Source organism: Manacus candei, unplaced genomic scaffold (assembly GCF_025592945.1).
Source record: "Manacus candei isolate 608988 ecotype Guabito, Panama unplaced genomic scaffold, ASM2559294v1 h1tg000007l, whole genome shotgun sequence".
Taxonomy (NCBI): Eukaryota; Metazoa; Chordata; class Aves; order Passeriformes; family Pipridae; genus Manacus; species Manacus candei.
Window position 1 is genome coordinate 983,313 of NW_026138055.1, and position 20,402 is coordinate 1,003,714.

The 20,402-nt window shown below is 39.7% G+C and overlaps 1 protein-coding gene across 1 annotated transcript in view; it reads right to left on the reverse strand.

The window, feature by feature from the left end:
* LDAH (lipid droplet associated hydrolase) overlaps positions 1-20,402 on the reverse strand; it is a 117,644-nt gene that overhangs the window by 28,251 nt on the left and 68,991 nt on the right. The window contains exon 5 of the mRNA XM_051810588.1: positions 11,822-12,062. Within this exon, the coding sequence (XP_051666548.1) occupies positions 11,822-12,062 (241 nt within the window). The remainder of the gene's footprint in view (positions 1-11,821; positions 12,063-20,402) is intronic.

The window sequence follows — 20,402 nt, forward strand, 5'->3', positions numbered from 1 at the left end:
TTAACTAATGTCTGACATTTTTTGCCTATATTTTGGATTCCTCAATCATTCTGTGTTGCTCCTGTTTATCTGTTTTCTTTGGTTCTTCTACAGTAAAGTGTCCCTCATTAGAGTTCTGAAATTCAGGGTATCTTTAATTAGTGTGTATGAAATTACAGGGCTGGAAGGGATCTCCACTGGTGTTTTTGTCTTAAGGACAATCAACGATACCATGTTATTTTCAGCATATACTTATGCATCCTGTCATTGGGAAGCACAGATTATGAAAGGTTCATTTTCTTCATAGGGAATGCCATCTAGAGTTCCACTTGCAACATTAACTAAAATCTAATCTGAATCATTTTTGTTGCAATGTACTCCATTACACCTTACCTTATCTACCATGGACACATGGATTAAATTATTGTCCTTTACTTGAAAATTTTTACCATGTCCTCCAGTTGTCCCTTGTTCAGTCTAAATAACTGTATTTTATTTATTTTTTTGCCTTGAAGTTCATAATTTCTTCATATCTGTCATGGGATTCACCTGATTAAATGTGGATATCTAAAGCTTAATTCTTCTTCCTTCACAGTCAGTAAAAAGTACACAGTTCATCTCATCCTAAAGTATTGACCTAGACAGATTAGATAACTGTTACCTATATATTTCTCCACTGACTATGGCAGGATTTTAAGGGGATTAGTGAATGAATAGAGTTCTATGCTGTAAACATGTTAAGTATTTCTGTTCTAGCACAGGTGTCACCCTTTTGTGAAAATATGCAGCCAACATGCCTTCCATCTTCAAATTCTTTGTATCAAACTGCCACATACTCTCTGCCAATTCTCTGCTTTATTCAATACATTCTGAGAACTAGCTGAACAGTCTGTATGTTGCTGGATTCCTTCCTCTACAAGCATCAAGTACACTACATACTGCACTTTGGATAGCTCAGAATTTTTGATGGGCATAATATTCAATAGGTCTCCCTGCTCTCCTTTCCCAAGCTTGTTATGTCCCTTCATATTCATATACATATTCCAGTTTTTCTCAGTTCTTTCACCTGTGTCTGTTAAGACAACTAACTTATAATTGTGATGATTTTTAAAGGCTTGTAACAGAACTTTATTTTCCATACTTTTGAAATTTACATTATCTACACATCACCTACCTCATCTACCATCTTCCTGCCAGTAGTCCTTGGTCTCTAATGAATTTCTTTCTCTACTTTAATTTTAGACCCTTCATGAGTGCAAATTTGGCCACAGTGATATAGAGGACTTTTTTATCTGTCCCCTTAAACTCATCATCAAGCCTTCTTTACCAAATGTTTCAATGTTAATCACTTTTTTATGGTTAAGGAAGCCAAAGCTCCCATGACATTGGTCTTGATTGAAAGTGCTCCAACTTCTGTACACCTGTGCTTACTTGCAAATATTCTTTTGAGGAACCTAAAACAGTGGTTTTAACAGCCATGTCTTATGTTCTGTGAAAAACAAGCAGCCTCATTACCCTGTCATTAGTTTCTCACTCTCTCTATTTCCATACATCTTTCTTTCCTGTGTTGACACTGCAGCTTCCCAGGACAGTTCTGATGCTCTGCCTTAAAAACTGTAATTTACTGTCAAATTTTTCACAGAACTCCTCGGCTTTTTCACCATTTGCCATTTAATTGCTATTACTGCTATTACTTTAGACTCTTGCTTGTGTTGGCTAAGGACTGCAGTAGAGACTGGGGACACATTTTGTCAGGTACCAGCAGTACTGCACACAGAAAAGCCTGAAGTGATCCTTTCTTCTGTCACACAAGGGTATCCCACAGAACCTCCACAAATTCTTAGTCTCCTTCTTCCAGAACACTTCACTTATGCCTCCCTTAGTAAATCCTGGCAGCAGGATAATTTCACAATAACCTGTTATTACAAAATGTTTGAGAAGTATTTTAAAATATGCAAAACACTGTCAACTCTAAAGCCCCATTCCTGGCCTCCGTAAAGTTAAACTGGACAATATACAATTTAAATTAATTATTTGCTGGTCATTGCAGTCAAAGGGAAGAGTCCTAACTGAGTGACAGATTGGATTTTTTGCCTCTAAGAATGAGTTATGCTGTGTGGGAGTGCTAAAGGTCCCAGTCAAGAGTTGGCTTCAGAGGCTATTCAGGCCACCAGAAAAAACATAATTTCTATTCCACTGATTTTACAGTTTATTTCTAAATCCATGACTGCTCAACATTGAGTTGCAGATATGAACACAGTTTTGCTTATCCTTCTGAGGGACTACAATAGGATGATAATTTCCAAAGACTCTCCTATGAAGACAGGTTGAGAGTGTTGGAGTTGTTCAGCCTGGAGAAGACTCCAGGGAGACCTTATAGCACTTTCCAGTGGCTAAAGAGGCTACAAGAGAGCTGGAGAGGGACATCTTACAAGGGCATGTAGTGGTAGGATAAGGGGGAATAGCTTTAAACTGAATGAGGGCAGGATTAGGTTGTATATTAGGAAAAAATTCTTTACTGTGAGGGTGGTGAGACACTGGAACAAGTTGCCAAGAGAAGTGGTGGATGTCCCATCCCTGGAAGGGTTGAAGGTCAGGTTGGATAGGGCTTTGAGCACCCTGGTCTAGTGGAAGGTGTCCTTGCCCATGGGAGGGGGTTGTAATAAGATAATCTTTAAGGTCCTTTCCAACCCAAACCATTCTGTGACTCCATGATTTTCGTGTGCAGCAGAGCTCATCTGTACTTTGACATGCTCCAATACAACTCTCTCAAAATTCCTCTAAGCTCCAAAGCAAAGTTGCTTAAATTGCAAAGTGAAGAATAAATTCTTCATTTGAATTGAAATGCCCTACAAAAAGTAGATTGAATTTTTGAAAATAAGTTTCCATCAGGAAATGTATTACTATCTGGTCACTTTTTTCCTGGTAAGTTGCCCTGTCTTAATTTGAAGTTCTTCAGTGGAGTGTAACATTAGTTTTCTTTCTAGTTTATCCTTTGCTCTTGAGGAAGCAATCTCTGTCATTCCTCAGAAAGAGTCAGAAAACAGTGGCAAGAACTAATAATACCAAACAGCACTGTAATTTCCTATGGGGAAAACATATTTTCTACCGGTAATTATTGCCAACAGCAATCTTGGAAATATCGTATAACTTATTGTTTAAAACATCAAACAGAAGGAACTGCTTTGTACCAAGGATGACTAATGCAGGAACATGTGCTTCCACACATGCACACACACATTAGATAAAATGTTGATGTTTAGAGGTTTACGAGATGCAAACATTGACTTTGGGGTCTGCTTAAGTTTATACTTGAATTTAGAATGAAAACATACCAGTTAACGTATAACCAGGATCAACAGCAATAGGCAGAAATAGCTGCAATTGTTACGGATGGGGTTCTCCAATCTGCTTGGTACTACAGTTGCTGGAAGATTAGAACTATAGAAGAAAATCAGTCAGCTGTGCTTGAGAAAACACAGTGGAGGCTAAAGGCAAAAATAAAAAGTTATCCAACAATTACATCCAGGTGCTTTACAAACAATAGATGCTTTGTTGAGGAGTGTGAAAAACACTCATTTACTTTGTGTGATGAAGCATGTGCAGGTGAAGTGGGGTGTGTGATGGAAACTGAAATGTCTGTGGACTTAATCCTGATCTAAGTTACTTTGGAACAACTCCCATCATCTTCAAATGACAGAACTATCCCTTAGGTAGAAAAATTCATCTCCAGTTTAAGCTCTCACAAACTGTGGCAGACGGCTGTGCTGATAGGATTTCTACCAGGGCAGGGACTTCTGGTCATGGAAAATGTCTGCTTTCACACTGCAAGAGGGCACAGAAGGGGCTGGTGTATGTGGCGCTCAGTCCACAGGGGATGGTCATGGTGGGCATTGTAGCAATTCAGCACCTCCACACTGTGGTTCCTGCCTAAGCTCCACTGGGATCACTTTGCTCTACTAGACAAGGGTTTATGCAGGTGAGTAGCTACACGTAGGTCAGTTTAAGTGCTCTTCTGGAGTGGGACCTGACACTGACTCTGTCTTGAGGAAGCCTCAGGAAGTTCAGCAACTTCACCCATCTTTTGAACAAGGTGAACTTCCTCTCAACTGGAATGGCTTTGATCAGTATGAAAGGTGAACTTTATACTTCATTAAACATAAACCACTGTTTGTAAAGCTCATTTTAAATACACCTAACCACTACACTAATCAGCAAGCCATCTCCTGAGCCACTGGGTTTGCTGTAGGCATTTTCTCCTTGTCAATATTGTCACATTAAAGAATTAGTGAGTGCTGGTGGACATTCTCATGACAAGAAGCAGCAGCTACTGCAACAATTACATGCAAACCAGTGTCCCCTTCAGGCACATGGAATGGCAGGTGCTGCATTAGTTAGCAGGTTTGTAAATGTCATTTTCCAAAAAAAAAAAAACCTTATTCCAAGACACAAATGTCTAGAGTTTACCCATGGGTATGGTTTTGGCATATGTTTAAGTGCTTTGCTGGTATTGCAGGATGAAGGACTTCGATGAAGGACTTCGATGAATCAAGCTAAATTCCCAAGCAGTAAACACAAGTCATGACAGAGCCAGGAGCTCTACTCCAGATATTTCCTGGGGGAATTTAGATAGATACCTCTGAGACAAAAGGCATGAGCCTACTGCAGGAGGGAGTCCTTCCCCTGAATTCAGGGGGCTTTGTCTTGGGCTCAGGGAAAATAAAGTGCCAATTTGCAGATGACTGCTTGGCACAGGCTAACACAAAGCAACTATAGCTGGTAGCACTTAACTGGCATACACTTATTTTTAACATCCTTTCTCTTTGTTGATGTTACCTCTTCCATTTTTATGCCATTTGCAACACATCATTAGACTTGCTGTGAATTTGTGGGAGTAAATCATGTCCCTGGGGATGAAACCTCACCAGGGGTGAATAAACAATCTCCCCTTCCCCAACCAAATCCCAACTGTGCCTCACATTTCATGGAAATGATCAGCAGTTCTGCTATCAAAACATTCACGCCTTATGAGTAATATTTATGATGGGAGCTTTTTATGTTGGGTTTTCCCCCAAGAAGAAAAAGAGGAATAATTAACAGAAATAAACCCAATGAGAAATTTCCACATTATTACTATTATTTTCATAAGGCTTTCACAGGAAAGTAAAAGCTTTTTCAAGTAATAAAAGTCCTCATTAAACATCTTTCTTTCTTTCTTTCTTTTGGAAATGGGGTAAATTATGAAGCAGATTGACTTTAAAAATAAATAGGACTATAAATACATAAAAGTCATTGCCTTCCTCCAGTAATTTAATATGAGCATCCTACTCTAAAATAAGGAAAAGCTTAGTTCACTCACAGAGAGAATAAAGCAGATGTGAGGTTTTTCCGTCAGCTTAAGTGCTGTCTTGGTAAGGTGAGTTGTCCGACTACATAAAACAAACATTTTAGTCAGGCATCACACAGGAAAATAAACAGTAGCAGAGGAAACATGAAAATATTAAAGACTGTTATTCTTTGGCCCCTTTTCCTGCGAAGCAGGTGATAAAATATTACTGTGTTTCCACAGGTAAGGAAACACGCTCTTAAACACTTTGCAGAAATACATATTACGATCATCACTTAAAATGTCAGAAGTGGATAGGACTCAACTGTGACAGCACACAGGAGCCTGCCGAGAAACTCTGCAGGAGCAGAGGATTTAGCACGCCAGGCCAGGCTGCTGGGCTACCTAAAGCAGTCTCCTGGCAGCAGCAAATTCAGAGAGAGGCAAAAAACAACTTGCTGGAGACAGCTGTAGAGTTACCTGATTTCAGGACAGACTTCTCTTGAATCCTAATCAGTTAGATGATAATGAGAGGGAGGGACATTATCTACTGGCTCATTTTTGTCCTCCTTCTATCTCACTAGGCATCAAAGAATGCACATAGGAAGAAGAGAGGCGACGTGCTGAGCTCCATCCTTTTAGCTCACCAGTGATATACTGCCCTACGCTGCACAGATGTACCATTATTTAGTTTATGTGGATGTAATTTACGTACCATGTCGGTAATTTCTGTATGCCACGAAATTTTGTCTAGCTATCCATCATGTCTGAAATTCTATACATATTTAAATATAAAAGTAGGAAAATACCCTTGAAATTATTTCTGCATTATAGCCAGAAGTTATCTAAAACTTACATTCATCAGAAGAAACAAAGAAATCACTTTTTACTACCAGGGCTTTGATTTCAGTCAGCCTGGAAAACCAACTTCAAAATGTCCTGGTTTGGGTTCAAAGATCTGCACAGTTGCCCAGTGGTGAGGGGGTAGGGAAAGCTCTTATTCTGCTGCGCACTATGAAAAATGTAGGTGTGAGATTGCAAGGTGCTACCTGAAATCTGGTAGTATCAGTTTCTGTCTCTTTCTCCAAATGCACTGCATGCACACCAGCCTGTCTAGCCAGTGTGGTTTGGGAAAGCTGCTCATGAGTAACATACATATATATATTTATCATCATCATGGTTAGGCTTTGTGAGCGAAGATTTGGGAAGGACTCTACCCGCATTCGCTACAAGTGCGCTGGTGGCTAAAGAGGCCAATGTGAGATAGACAAGTCCGGTTGCAATATATATTTATAAAGTTAAACTAATGGTTAGGAAGGTTCAGTACATCAATTGCTGTCCTGGGATGTAGGTCTAGATACAGTTCTGCTGCTGACCAGCTATCTGATGCTGGCCAATAGCTCATGGCCTGTCTTGAACATTGGGTTTCTTTTTCAACATACTGGTACAGAATTTGAAATAATAAAACCTGGATGAGAATATAATGCACATCTCCCCCATGGCCATGCAGGCCTCAGTGGACAAGTTTCATTCCATTCAGCATGGAAGACAAAGCTCTTTTGATTTCGTTTTATAAAACATAATAAAAATCAAAAGAACTATGCCTTCTGTGCTGAATTTAGTCATGCTTATCACAAATTTTGTCACTTTTATGAGTTCAGTTTTAGTTTCAATGCAAGAAAAGAACATCCCTTTCATTTCAAAGCAAAGAAAGGAAAGTAAACTAAATTTTAGCTATGTAATTATACAGTTTTTAAAAATACTCTTTTGGGGGCAAAAACTTATTTCACCATTTCAAGTGAATTCATTTCTCAAGAGCTTACCTAATACTTTAAACACCAGTTTTTAACTCTGAAAAATATAAGCAGGATAGGTGGAGGTGCTATTGAGTTCCACAAGCACAACATCATGCACTGTCTTTACCCAAGTATTTTGGTTAGATGGGCATTTCCATAGCATTTTAGGCCTAAAAAAAGAACTCTCCAAAAAATTCCCAACTTGCTTGTTAAGAAATGGAGGTGGAAATGTAAAATCAGTTTTCAAAGAAGGCAGGAAACAAACAACAGGACTCTCACTAGAAACCAGCAGCTGTAAATTGTAAAGCAGCCAAAGCATGAGATATCTGACTGCCCTGGCAGCAGCGGTAAAGGCTGTGTGGACAATTCAGATCACACTGTTTTCTGATATCTGAAGCAAAATGAACAGTCGGTAGACACTGAGTAGGATTTATCTCCTCTACTTTTAGATTTCTAGTGAAGAGAGAGTCCCTTTTGTGGTTAGTAAAGTGCAGCAGTCAATTACAAGGTGTGATTCCCCTGTCCTGCTTTAGATGCCAACTATTTGGACAGCATAATGTCCATAGTGGTCAGAAGAAGACCACTCATAATGTTGAATTTAAAATCTCTCTGCTAAATAAGAAAGAACTGGAATAGAAACCTCAAGCCATGATAACTCCCAAGGTTGGGAGAATTCAAATCCAGAATGCAATTTTCCAGTTGGCTCCCTAGAGATACAATTTTAAAATAACTTAATCATTATAAAAACTTCCTATTCCATTTTCATGGCATCTGGAAGCTTATGTTTCACTGGTTTTTGATGTAAATTTATCTCCCAGATGCTATTTGATAGATCTGCAAAATTTATCCTATAAGAAAACTTTTACTCTATGGCACTTCAGGGATGTAATTTTGCCATCCTGTACATCCAACAGAGAGAAGCAGCCACTGCTGGGAGACAAGCCTCAATACCTCAGTTGGGATTTTCACTTCCTATACAGTCCCGTGGGCATAGAAGTGGAGTGCCTGAAACTGCCTTACCCATTTTCCTCTGTAAAATGAGGGAAATGTAAACACTCCACATGAAATCTGAATGTCTTCAGACTTGAGATAAAATTTGAATCCAAACTCTGGAGTTTAATCTTAGTTCTTTGCCTTACAACATCTCTTTGGTGCTTCAATTAAACTAGGAATCTACTGTTTCCAGTCCTCACTCATGTGACAGCCTAAACTCATCTGAAAGCCTCATTTCAGGTTTCTGAGTCCCCTCCTCCCCAACCTGCCCCAACAGCAGAAACCAGACCTCCCCCTGCCCCAGCCTGTGGTGCTGCCCTGTTCCCCGACCAGGTTAAACAAACAGGCAGATTCCTCCAGGGAAGTCACAGGTTCAAGATCACAAAGGACCCACCTCGTTTGGGCCAGTTGGAGCTTTTTCTTGCTATTGTGCTTATCTGTATCTTCCCTGTCATCCAGACGTTAACCCCTGACCCATGAGCCCGCTTCTCGAAAAAGCCGTGCGGTGTTTACCCATTATGTAACGTCTGTGCTTCTGTGGAAATTCTACAGAAACAAACGGAGGAAGTTTGCCAGTCAAACGGCTGGACAATAAATCCTGTCCCGTGTAGATAGAATGGTTTACTGTCACTGTAAGTCTGCTACTGGCATCTGTCACCGAAGAAATGTTTACAAATTTCAGGGCACCGGAGTGCCAAAGTATTCCAGCACAGCAGGACTGTACATGATTTGTAGAACCATCACCACTGTGCTAGATATGGGTAGCCTTGTTTTGCTAGCCTGAATAAACAGAGTGACAATGTTTCAGATAACTCAGGGTCACTAATGTTCAATTTTTCTGTCTATTCATCTCCTAGGTTCAGGAATACAAGTACCCAAATGCTTGTTTATTCATCATAATGCTTTTTCTGCCCTAAGGTATCTTTACTATCCAGGTAAGCAAAGCCCCTTCAGCCCCTTTTGCTTATTTCTTATAGGTCCTTTATTATTTATACACCCATCCTTCCTTACAATCCGTTTTCTTTACAGTTGCTGCTGTCTCTCCTCTTTCTGTACTGTTTCCCCTTTGGGACAAGACATTATATTATGTTCCTTGTCTGCAGTGTCATCGCAATTCCTCCTGCTGTGTGACTGGGGCTTCTGTGTGCCATCAACTATGAAGTTAGGACAACAGAAAGAGATTCCTGGATAAGAAGCAGGAGCAAACATAATTTGGAACAGTGGGACAAATAGGTAAAACAATTCTTCCTTCACAGACTCTTTCAACCAAGGGTCTGATCCTGCTGCCACTGAATGGAGTTTTTCACTCTCGGTGTCAACGAGAGAAGCACTTGGTCTCAGAGTTTCACTCTAATTAAGTTTTCAAATCTCATTTCCTTTCAGAGCAGAGAAAACATTGTTGTGACTAAGCTTTGGATGTAGTAACAAATCCCTGGCAGGTTGGTTTGTTTTAACGGACGTACTAGTTTTAAGGAAACTTTTACCATCTTTTCTGCTCTTAATCACAGCTTTTATTACAATTACAGTAATGCAACAGAGGTACAGGCCAAAGGCAATATGGGTATTTTTAATGAGTTGACATGCAACCTTCCTGCAGAGGAGAAACAACTTCATTTCTGAACCATTAAGGATTCAGAATTATTTATTAAGGGATAAGGAAATGTTTAAAAAAGCATCCACCATAAATTCAGAGGCTTCAGCAACTCACAGATGAGCAGTCCCATAAGACAGACTCAGTTGTTGTGCTAGGTTTTAGCAAATTTTTGCTGAATGGTAACATTTTCTATTGTCCTCAAACAATGAAAGAGAAGGTTAACAGGCAATATCCGGAAAGCCCAAAGATTATTAATCCACACATGTGGTCCTGAGTCACTGGGCTGTAAAACATCATCAGTTTCCAAAGATGAAACCAAAGCGGAATTCTGCTTGAGAGAGATGATATCACAAGCCCAAAGGAGCTACTTGCATCAATAAGGCCTATTTATGCAAGTTTTACAAGACATTGGCTCCCAGGGGTTTTCATTCTGGTATAATTAATGCAGCCAACAAACTGACCGTAGGGAGAGATCACATCCTAGGAGTGAAGGACCTTCAGCCTGGTTTCTTGCCTCAATTTACCTTACAGCTCAGACACAGGTCAGACACTTGTGCACACAGGAAATTACAACAGGCTGACAGGCACACATCAACTGGGTTCATTCCCCTGGGGACTGAAGGGCTCAGGGAGTCAGGCTCCAACAGCAGCATCCAAAATCTGTTCTGTTCAATTATTCCTGCCACTGGCTGTGGTTTGGGCCAAACAACACATACAAACAATGGCTGGCCATGCCTTTTTGGAGGCTAATGCAGGCCAAGGACCATTTCCAATACAACCCTGGCTGTGTATAACCTGCTTTTTAGAGGTAAAAGTTTATCTGTGAGGACCAGAGAAGGATTCCTGGCTTGTGGAAATGTGACCCCACAGTCTGCCACATACCTTTTCTCTGAGACACAATTACCAAAGGAAGATGCTTGAACATCTAGTGTAGGTATGACTGTGTGCTTGCTTTCTCCTTTGCCACCAGGAAACTGACATAAATTAATAGGAACTCAAGCAACAAACTATAGGACTTCTATCAGAAATCCACATTATCAATCAGGAGATTGATTGTGTCAGGCACAGGGTACTGCAGTGGAGTGACTGTCATTATGTTCAGTTTGTACAACATAAATGGGGCTGTCTGGGTTGGCACTAAGAACCCTCCCTTCCCATCTTTCTTCCAGGCTCTGTACCATCCTACAGAGAGCCTCCCACACAGACCAACACATCCAGAGATCCACAAAAGGTACAGGACCTCGCTGCAAACCCAGTTACTCTGGCACATCTGTTCAGACAATTAGTAAGTAAAGTTTAAATGATAGAAGACAGAGCCCAACTGGAAATGTAGGAATGTGTTTTTATTACTATTAATGCAATCAAAACTTCCTTCTTGCTATTATTACTGTGTTAGCATGTCAATTCTATTCCAAAGTGTTTTGAACTGCTAACTTACCAAAATACCTGGAGTATAGCACAATTCACGTTCTGGTTTTCATTCTAAACTTAACATAATTTAACTGAAATTACTCCCCTTCTTAAATTTGTTTCTCTTTCTAGAATGTGCAAAATACGCATACAATATGCACTAGAGGAACATTAATCTTTCTCTTTATGCCCAAAAAAGTGCTGAAATTCTTTACATAAAGTAACTTCTATGTCGTTGTAGGCTGAAGACTCTTTTCTGAATTTACCAATATTCCAATTCAGCTGACAGAGTCTATACAGCTGGCTAAATCATAGCTTTAAAAAAACAGATGCAAAGAACCCTTTGTGAAACTGATTACTGATTTATATTCACCATCTAGTACGAATGAAATGCAAAAAGTAGGCAGACATAAGTCACATTAACTAGATTGTAAAAAGAGTGTTTCAATCACATGAGAAATCACGTTAGTAGCACAGGTCAGTTTTCTTAAGAAATATATATCCTTTGGGAAAATATTTTGTTAATTTCCCCCTATGATTTTTTTTTAATTGACTCATTTGAGATTTTCCTGTACCCACGGTCTTAATTTCAGAAAAGATCAGACCTGTTATTCTTAAAAAACTTGTGCTTTAATATTAAGCTTTTGGTCCACAAAACTAAATCAACATTTGCTAAACAAGGAAAAGCACAAAAGATAGTTTTAACACAGAAAAGGTGCTCACCGATGCAGTCGACGCTGAAGAGATTTATGGAGGTTGTTATGGAAGATTCATCGCAGGTCTTCATTCCTCGCAGTGCGAACCGCACCAGGGAGGCCTTGACGCCCTCAGGCAGGAAGGACAGCAGGTAGACAGGCATGTACAGAGCATAGCGGAGCTTGCACAGCAGCGGGGTCATGAGCTTCCCCTGCGGGGACTGAGCCATGCGCTCGATCGTCGGGAACAGCAGCACGGAGCGAAGAACCTGCCAGGACACGAGAAAACCACGGTCAGAGGAGTCCTGCAGCACCACAGCCCAGCCCGGCAGGCTGAATTTGGAAATGAGTCCCCCACTTGAAATGAAATGGGGTTTCCAGGCATGTTGCACCTCAGACACGCAGCCAGGATTTGTGGAGTGTCCATGTTAAATTTTTTAAAAGATGAAGCAAACAAGTATATGGTTATGAAATGCTCAGTTTTATGATAAGACGGCGAAGAACTTCAGAGGTGAGTCCTTTGGGGATCATGATGTACCTGGAAGCACCAGCAACGCTGGTTCCAGCAGGAGTAACCCCAGCAGAGGGCAGCAGGCAGGAGCCCTCCGCTCAGTCCCGGCGGGCTTTACATGTCAGGAAAAGTACATTGCTTTTTATTTCTGGTAAACTATTTTCTCCAAGTAAACCAACCGAATTAAAATGTGTCAGCCACTGTGATGGCTGTGTTACAGTTTGACAACACACAGGGTTTTCAATTTGCAGTTCAATATAGGTAAACTTGGTCAGTACAAGTATAAAAGCGCACAGCCCTTTCACTGTGATGCGTACACTGACACATAATGTTGCTTTTTGTATGTTGTAATGAAATAGACATATTCTATAGCTGGTAATCAGTTTATATGGTGATAATAGAATACACTGTAGCCTTAAAATACAAAGAAATCAATTAAAAACCCGTCCACACTAATAAGAAATGAATTAATATACCTACTCTCAGCTATATTGCAATGTTAAGATCAAGCAAATATTCTAAAAGGATAACTGCAACATTTTTCCAGAAGTAAAAATATATTGTAATAATTCACAGAGGAATAACCATCAAAGACACACACAGTACCTAATAGAAGTATCAACAAAGTAAAGTAAGAGATATTCTGGATATTGCATTTGCAGATAATTAGGTATAAACAGCTGGGCTTTCTTGGTGACTCAAGATAAATAAAACTGATGTAGTTACATATGCCTGCTCTACTGCACGTCATTCTATATATTGTGCAAATTAGATTAATATTTTTATAAAAAATATTTAAAAATAATTGTCTTTACTTTCAGATGAGACAGCTAATGTATGCCACTACACCTGTGTGCAGCACCCCTGGGTCTCAGCTGCTCTCCAATGGAAGGCAGGGCATGTCAGTAAGAGATGCTTACAAGATCTGGGCACTGTAACATAGCAAACAGCAAACATTCAGGAAATATGATAAAATCACAGCATCCTTTAGGTTGGAGAAGGTCCTTAAGATCATCAAGTCCAACTGTTAACCTGGCACTGCCACATCCACCACTAAGTCAAGTGCCTCATCTACACATCATTTAAATACCTCCAGGGATTGTGAATCAACCACTTCCTGGGGCAGCCACTTTCAGTGCTTGATAACCCTTTCCATGAAGGAATTTTTCCCAATATCCAATCTAAACCTTCCCTGGCACAACTTCAAGCCATTTCCTCTTGTCCTATAACTTACTTGTTCCTTGGGAAAAGAGACTGACTCCCACCTGGTTACAATCTCCTTTTAGGTATTTGTAGAGAGCAATAAGGTCCCCCTGAGCCTCCTTTTCTCCACTCAGCTCCCTCAGCTGCTTCTTATCAGACTTGCACTCCAGACCCTTCACCAGCTCCGTTGCCCTTCCTTGGACACCCTCCAGTACCTCAATGTCTTTCTTGTAGTAAGAGGCCCAAAACTGAACACAGGATTCCAGGTGTGGCCTCCTCAGTGCCAAGTACAGGGGACAATCACTGCCCTCGTCCTGCTGTCTACACACATCTGTGTGTCTAAGTTGTGTAGCAGATCACCAACCATTTCCTCTCAGATTACTGCAGCTTCAGTCTGCTTACCATCCCTGTCTTCCAGTTCAGGGGCCTGGATACCTGGAGAACAACTGGTCAGAGTAAGGTATTGATCTGCTGGCTCTTCCTGTTTCTTCCCTCATGATTCCCTGCAGCTGGAAGACAGAGGAGAACACTACTTGTGCTCCTGATTCCCTAACCAGTTGTCCCATGGCCCTGAAGTCTCTCTTGGTTTCCCTCAGACTGCTTGTTGCAACTTCATTGCTGCCTAGGTGAAAAATCAATAGTGGATAATAATCCAAGAGCCATACCAGGGTGGAAAGCTTTCTCTTCACATCTTTAACGTGGGACCCAGGGAGGCAGCAGGTTTCTATAAGAAGTGGGTCCTTCTGTTCCCTTCAGGAGGAGTCTCCTATGAAAATGAACCATCTTTTTTCTTACAGAAGCAGTTTTGATGAGGGGTGCAGGGTGACAACCTCAGTGACACCTCCAAGCCAGGTGAACCATTACCCTGATTACTGTACTTGCAGAGCCTCACATCTGTTACTCTACAGCACCTGGAGAGCTGGGGCAGTCTCAGAGGAGACACACCAGCTGTGCCAGGCAGGAACTTGTTGCCATTGCCCTGTCCCTTAAGTCACTGTGTTCAGCCAGGCAGAGAGAGGGCAGGGAATTCTCCATGTCATGCATCCATCATTGAAAACTTGCCATACTGTACTTTTTACACTATTTTAAAAGCAGACTTTGAAAGAGCTATTTATATTAAATAAAGAATTATTTTAAGAAATCCTTCTACTTTCCAGTTGATCCTACTTTGGTTTGAGACAAAGAAAAATACCTTCTCAGGGAAATCAATCCCGGGCCTCTTTTTATTAAAGGCAACCAGCAGCTGAAGTATAGGAATGCAAAACTTGTACTAAATTATATGGTAGTTTTGTGATACTTCAGCTAGGAGCTGAACTCAAACTGTTGTGATCTAAAGCAGATTTGACCTGCGTTCCCAGGCACACTTTAATCCCTCGACATTGCAGTTTATAGATATAGGATTAGTTGCTTGGAGGGCTGCACTAACCACTGGGGAAGCTGCTAAACCTTGCAGGAAAAGGACAAACCAAGAAAGTTGTTCCAATGTCCTATGCATTCCTGCATTTTGTAATTGCACACTTATTTAAAAGATGGTGGTAAGATGGAGGATAATTTAATTTTTTTAAAAATATTTTTCTCTTGAGAAATGTAAAATTTGTATTTTTCAAACACTTATCAACTATTTCTTACTTTCCTGCTGCTTTCTCAAGCCAGGATTTTGAAATGTGCATTTCACTGTAGAATTGCTTAAAGATGTAGTTCAACTTCTTTGCAACAGAACTGCAGATACAACAGATTTAACCCATTTTATTATAATGATGCATATGACCATAAAAAAAGTCATATTTGTTTCTTGAAATAAGTGAAGCAGAAATATTCAGGTAAAATGAAGGAAATTATTAATATGCAAATGGTCAACATCAGTTGCTAGTTTTTTTTATTTTTCAAATGGCTGGATCTTATCTATATGAATTAACACCAGCTGAAATCAGGTAGATGGCACAGAATTATATTCAAGTCAAAACTTTCAGAATTATTATAAGACCAGTGAAAATATAATTAGAGAGAGAAATCCAGATTCACCTGGTTTAAACTACCCTCAATTCAATGTCCAGTGATTTTTTTGTGTTAATCACATGGAAAAGCAGAGAGCTGGGTGAACAGAAACACAGGTCACAGAGATTCAAGTGGATCTTGGGACCACAGAAAGTTGGCTGGTGAATCTACTGAAGGCAAACACACCCTCTGTCCAGGAGTTGCTGAGAGCTGTGGGTTGTATCACCTACCTCTGCTGTGCTTTGGTCTACCCACTAAAAATAGTACACATACTATGAAGTTATACTGGAATTGCCACTGTTGATTGTTGTGACAATAAACAGTATTTGTAAATCTATCACTCAATTTATTTACCATTTTTTTATTTATCATGCTATTAAACTGCAAGATTTCAACACTCAGGATGACGCATATATCAAAGTTCAATGTTCAAGCATAGATGCTCTTTGGGTTAGTCACTAAACAGCTGCTTCTATTTCATCATTAATTTTTAACTCTAAGTTTCACAGGGCTCAAGACCTGAATGGTTCAAGCATCTATAATACGATTCAGTGTCTCAAAGTTCTACATCTTGTTAAGAACCAAAAGCTAACCTGCAAACTCTGCACATAATTCCTGTAGCTGCCATGGCAGCTCCTAGTCCCTAGTCAAGAAATGTGGATATATATATATATCTATATATCTATATATCTATATCTATATATATATATATATATACATGGCATGGCCTGAGCATGTGTCCAGAGAACAAACTGCCCTAACAGCCTAGAATGTTCTGCCCTTTATTTCTTCAACACACACCACAGTAAGAAGGTGTATGGACTTCAAGAATTTCCCTCCTATCACTGTTTATATACTTCGGTATTTAGAGCAATCAGTCCATCAACTTCAAGAATGTATGACCTGCACAGTAAATTTTAGAACACAGAGGGAATAGAAACTATTTATCTTATGGGAAAAGTGAGCTTTCAAAGCAAAGATTATTAAATATCCATTCCCTGAAAGCATGGCAAGGTGCTTTGTTTAGGAAGGATCCCTAAATGAATGTGATTCACTTCCATGTGATTACTCCTTCATATAAATATTAAAAATAGAACAAAAGCTTCCTCAAAACTACCTAAGTAAAGAACACATACATCCCTGTACATCTGGGCTTTGTATTCAGTTTTTAACCTATCTAAAACAAGATGACAAGATGACAACTAAGTACCTTCAGACTTCACTGGATAATAGTTATGTCAACATGGTTTTGGATTTACAGAAATAGTTGGAAGTTTTTTTGTTTTGATTAAAATGAGAACACAGTACAAAAAGCCTAACAACTAAATTTACAGTAAGTTGATGTTTATCACTGCACAATTTAATAGTCTCAACCACACCATCAAAGGATTTCTGTGAAGTGTTTAAATGGTTTCCTTACAAGAACACTAAAAGTATGTAAATCATATAAAGCTAAAAAAACCCCGCACAGTAATATTTTTCATTAGTGCCCTCTACTGAAAGGGTTGAAATATATTAATCAGCTACAATTTAAAGTTTGAGTGGGTAATATTAATTGTACAGGGCCTGGTAAATGATAGTGCTGAGGAAGCAAAACCATACTTAAAAACTAGATGCCATTCACAACCAGTATACCAAAAAAGTGACTCGATTTTCAGATCAGCTAAGTCCTTTGATGACAACAAGAGGAGCTTGGTACTTTTGAAATCAGTCAGCTTTGAGTACACAAGAAATGCTGGTTAGGGACTCAGGCACCCCAGGTGTGTGCCTTCCTCACATAGCCGAGGGCCCGAGAGGGCTCTCACTGTGCCACCTGCTCTTAATACAGAGACATTTTGATAAGAGAAGTAATATGGGACAGAAAAGCAGGGAGAATGTGAGAAGGCAGACAATGACTGACAGAAGGGAGCAGGAGCCATTCCAAAGATTTGTTTCAGAAGAGATCCCAAGTAGGTGAATCCATTAATTAATAGCCAGGCTTTCTTTCTCAGTCCTTTGGCTCTCAACGGAGAGACCACCCCTGCCCATGACAGCCCACAGGTATGCTCAGATATCTCTACCAGAGTTGTAAAATAACAAGACTCTGACACACCAAAATACCAGAAAGTGAAACTTCCTCAGAAATAACCCACTGATTCACTTTGTTTTAATGGCAGAAGCAGCAGTGGCTGGGGGCTCACATTGGATTTGCGCGGGGACGGACCCATCGCACGGCCCGATGCTCAGCAACAAAGCACTCAAGCACAGCTCTGCAGCTCACCCACAGCCCCACAGCCACAGCACCACTGTGTGCATGGCTTCAAATCACAGGGCTGGGAAGTTTTATTTAAAATTCCTTCAAAACCCTGAGAAAAGCAAAAGCTGCTTCTCTGTCGAAAGCAGCACTTCTTTTGATATATATTAGTTCATCAAATGTATTAGTTTGTTATTCCTCTGCTGTGTTGGCAGAGGAAAAGCTATTATCTGTCAGGTGAAACCTAGTAAATTTTTCAAAGATAACATAATGATGCACTTAGTGGTAATCTACAGTCTACCCTTGACACGGAATGCCACATTAATCACAATTTCTTCTACTCAGTATGCAGAAATCTGCAGGCAAAACAACGAGGATCAGGGAAGTATTCCCTGCTTTATTGCCACAGCTGTGCCGAGCAGATTTCCAAGAAAACACACAGGACAAACCAGACAGTGTTGGCTTCGGCTGTCCTCTCACTAGAGCAGGACTTGCTGGGTTTGCCCCTTCACTGTGGTCAGTCATGAATTATATGCAATATAATATAATAAATATTCTACTATATATAATATAGTAGAATATTATGTAGTATATAAATATAATATAATACAATAAAATATATATAATACGGAGTTCTATTTTAAAATCTTGAATAATTTCTTCTTCAGCTGTTCAAGATGCCATTTGGTTTGCTGAACCAGCAAGCTGTCTGTCACAGCTCGATATCAACAAACCCACAGGATTTCATGACACCAAAAGAACCAAAGAATGAACACAAGTGACAAAAAATTGTTTTTCTCCTGGTGTGAAGTCAGACCATACTGTGTGCACTTTCTTCTATTCTACTTTATGGATCTCCTGTGATTCTAAACAAATATTTGGACATATTAAGTAGGTAACAAGTATCTCAAACACAGTTAATAGAGAACCTTATAACCAATGATTTCAAAGTGCTTTATAAGAACTAAGCTTTTTATTGACAAATAAACTGAAGTTAGATGACTCCACAAAAAATACAAACTGTAAAAGCAGGAATATTTAAAACGACTTTGTGGTAATTCACAATACTCTGCTCTAACCAAAGCTTACTTTTCTGGGTAACCAAACTGTTTCCGTAAAACAAAGCGGTAAAATATGCAAATAAGCAACATTTTGCAGAAAATGTTGTATTTTTTTATTACAACAAATGTCATGGTGGTTTAGTTCCTTAGTAGCTGCTTTAGTGAAAGGGAATATTCTGTTATCATCTTCTATAGCCTGCTCTCAACATACAGGGTGCTATAGAACAGGGCAGGGGCATGTACATCTGATTTCACACTTTCAACCTAAATTTTCTGCATTTCCTATTTCTTAGTTCCCAAATTTTCCCTTTGGCATCAGATGAATTTAATTTTTTCTATTACTTTCATTCCAGACTTCTCATTTGATTATATATAATCTGCGAGAGTATGTGACAGAAGGAAGGATTTTTTAATTTTCTATGAAAAGTCTTTGTATATGAAGAGCATAATTTGCTCCCTGCAGAGCTGAGTTTGTTTTCCAAACAAAAGCACAGTTAGTGTATGCAACTCTGTGAACCTGCTGTTAAAACTCTAAATAATACACTTAAATTTTCTCTGATGGGCTGAATGAATTCTTGCTCCCTAAGAAAAGCAAACTTTTTGAGTGCCACTAACAGCATCATGGTGATGTTTGTCAGCTCAGATTCACTAAGGGGTATTTGAATTTTCAGTTGGAGAACAGATTGGATCTAGGATCAAGGAGTGATCACAGGACCTTTTGGTAGAATTTTCACAGGCATACTGAGGATCTAGCTGGGGATCAAGTTCTCTAGGGGAATCAACACATGCAGGGCTGTGAAGGCACATGGAGGATGCACAGACAATCACAGGCAGAATTTCTCTCACAGTATCTGAAGAAATTACGGTTCAGTTGAGCAGAACTACTTAATGCCATCTTTAAACATAGAATGACCCAGTCAGCTTTCTCATGTAGGTGAGAGCACAGTAGTGGAAATGCAACAGGACAAAACCAGAGAGCAATGTGCTTAAAGATGATCACGATTTACAGCCAGGACGTTGTTTTCCTTTTATATAGGCACAAATGCAGCCAAACAGTAGCGCCAAAGACACGAAACACAAGTATATAAACACTGAATGCACTTTTAAAGACTGAGCAAGAAACTGTGCAAGCAGTCCATAGATCCATTTACCAAATAAACCTTGGACTGAATTTTGCTTGACAACATCAGTGCCATTCCCTTTGAGGTGCTGGGCCTCGGTTCTGCCTTGGGCACGTGCCAAGTCCAACATATGCACACATGCACACACACACGTGCACATAACGACCAGGTACATGCTTCTAATTCTTCACTGAATAAACACAGCAATACCTAGGGATCTCCATCCAGCACTCTGGCTACATGAATATTAATGACATCTTACACTAAAAGAGCAAATTCATAAATAGAGTAAAGTATGCATATATGCACAGAGCTGAGCTACGCCAGAACAGCAGTATGGCAAACAGTTCTCTTTGTCAGTGCAGCAATAATCTAAGCTTTATCACATTAAAGGCACTGATTTTTGATAATCCTGCATGGTTTTTTTTCCCCCTTGTATGCCTTCTGTAAAAAGAAAGAGGTGAAACTAGTAGAAAATTTTTATC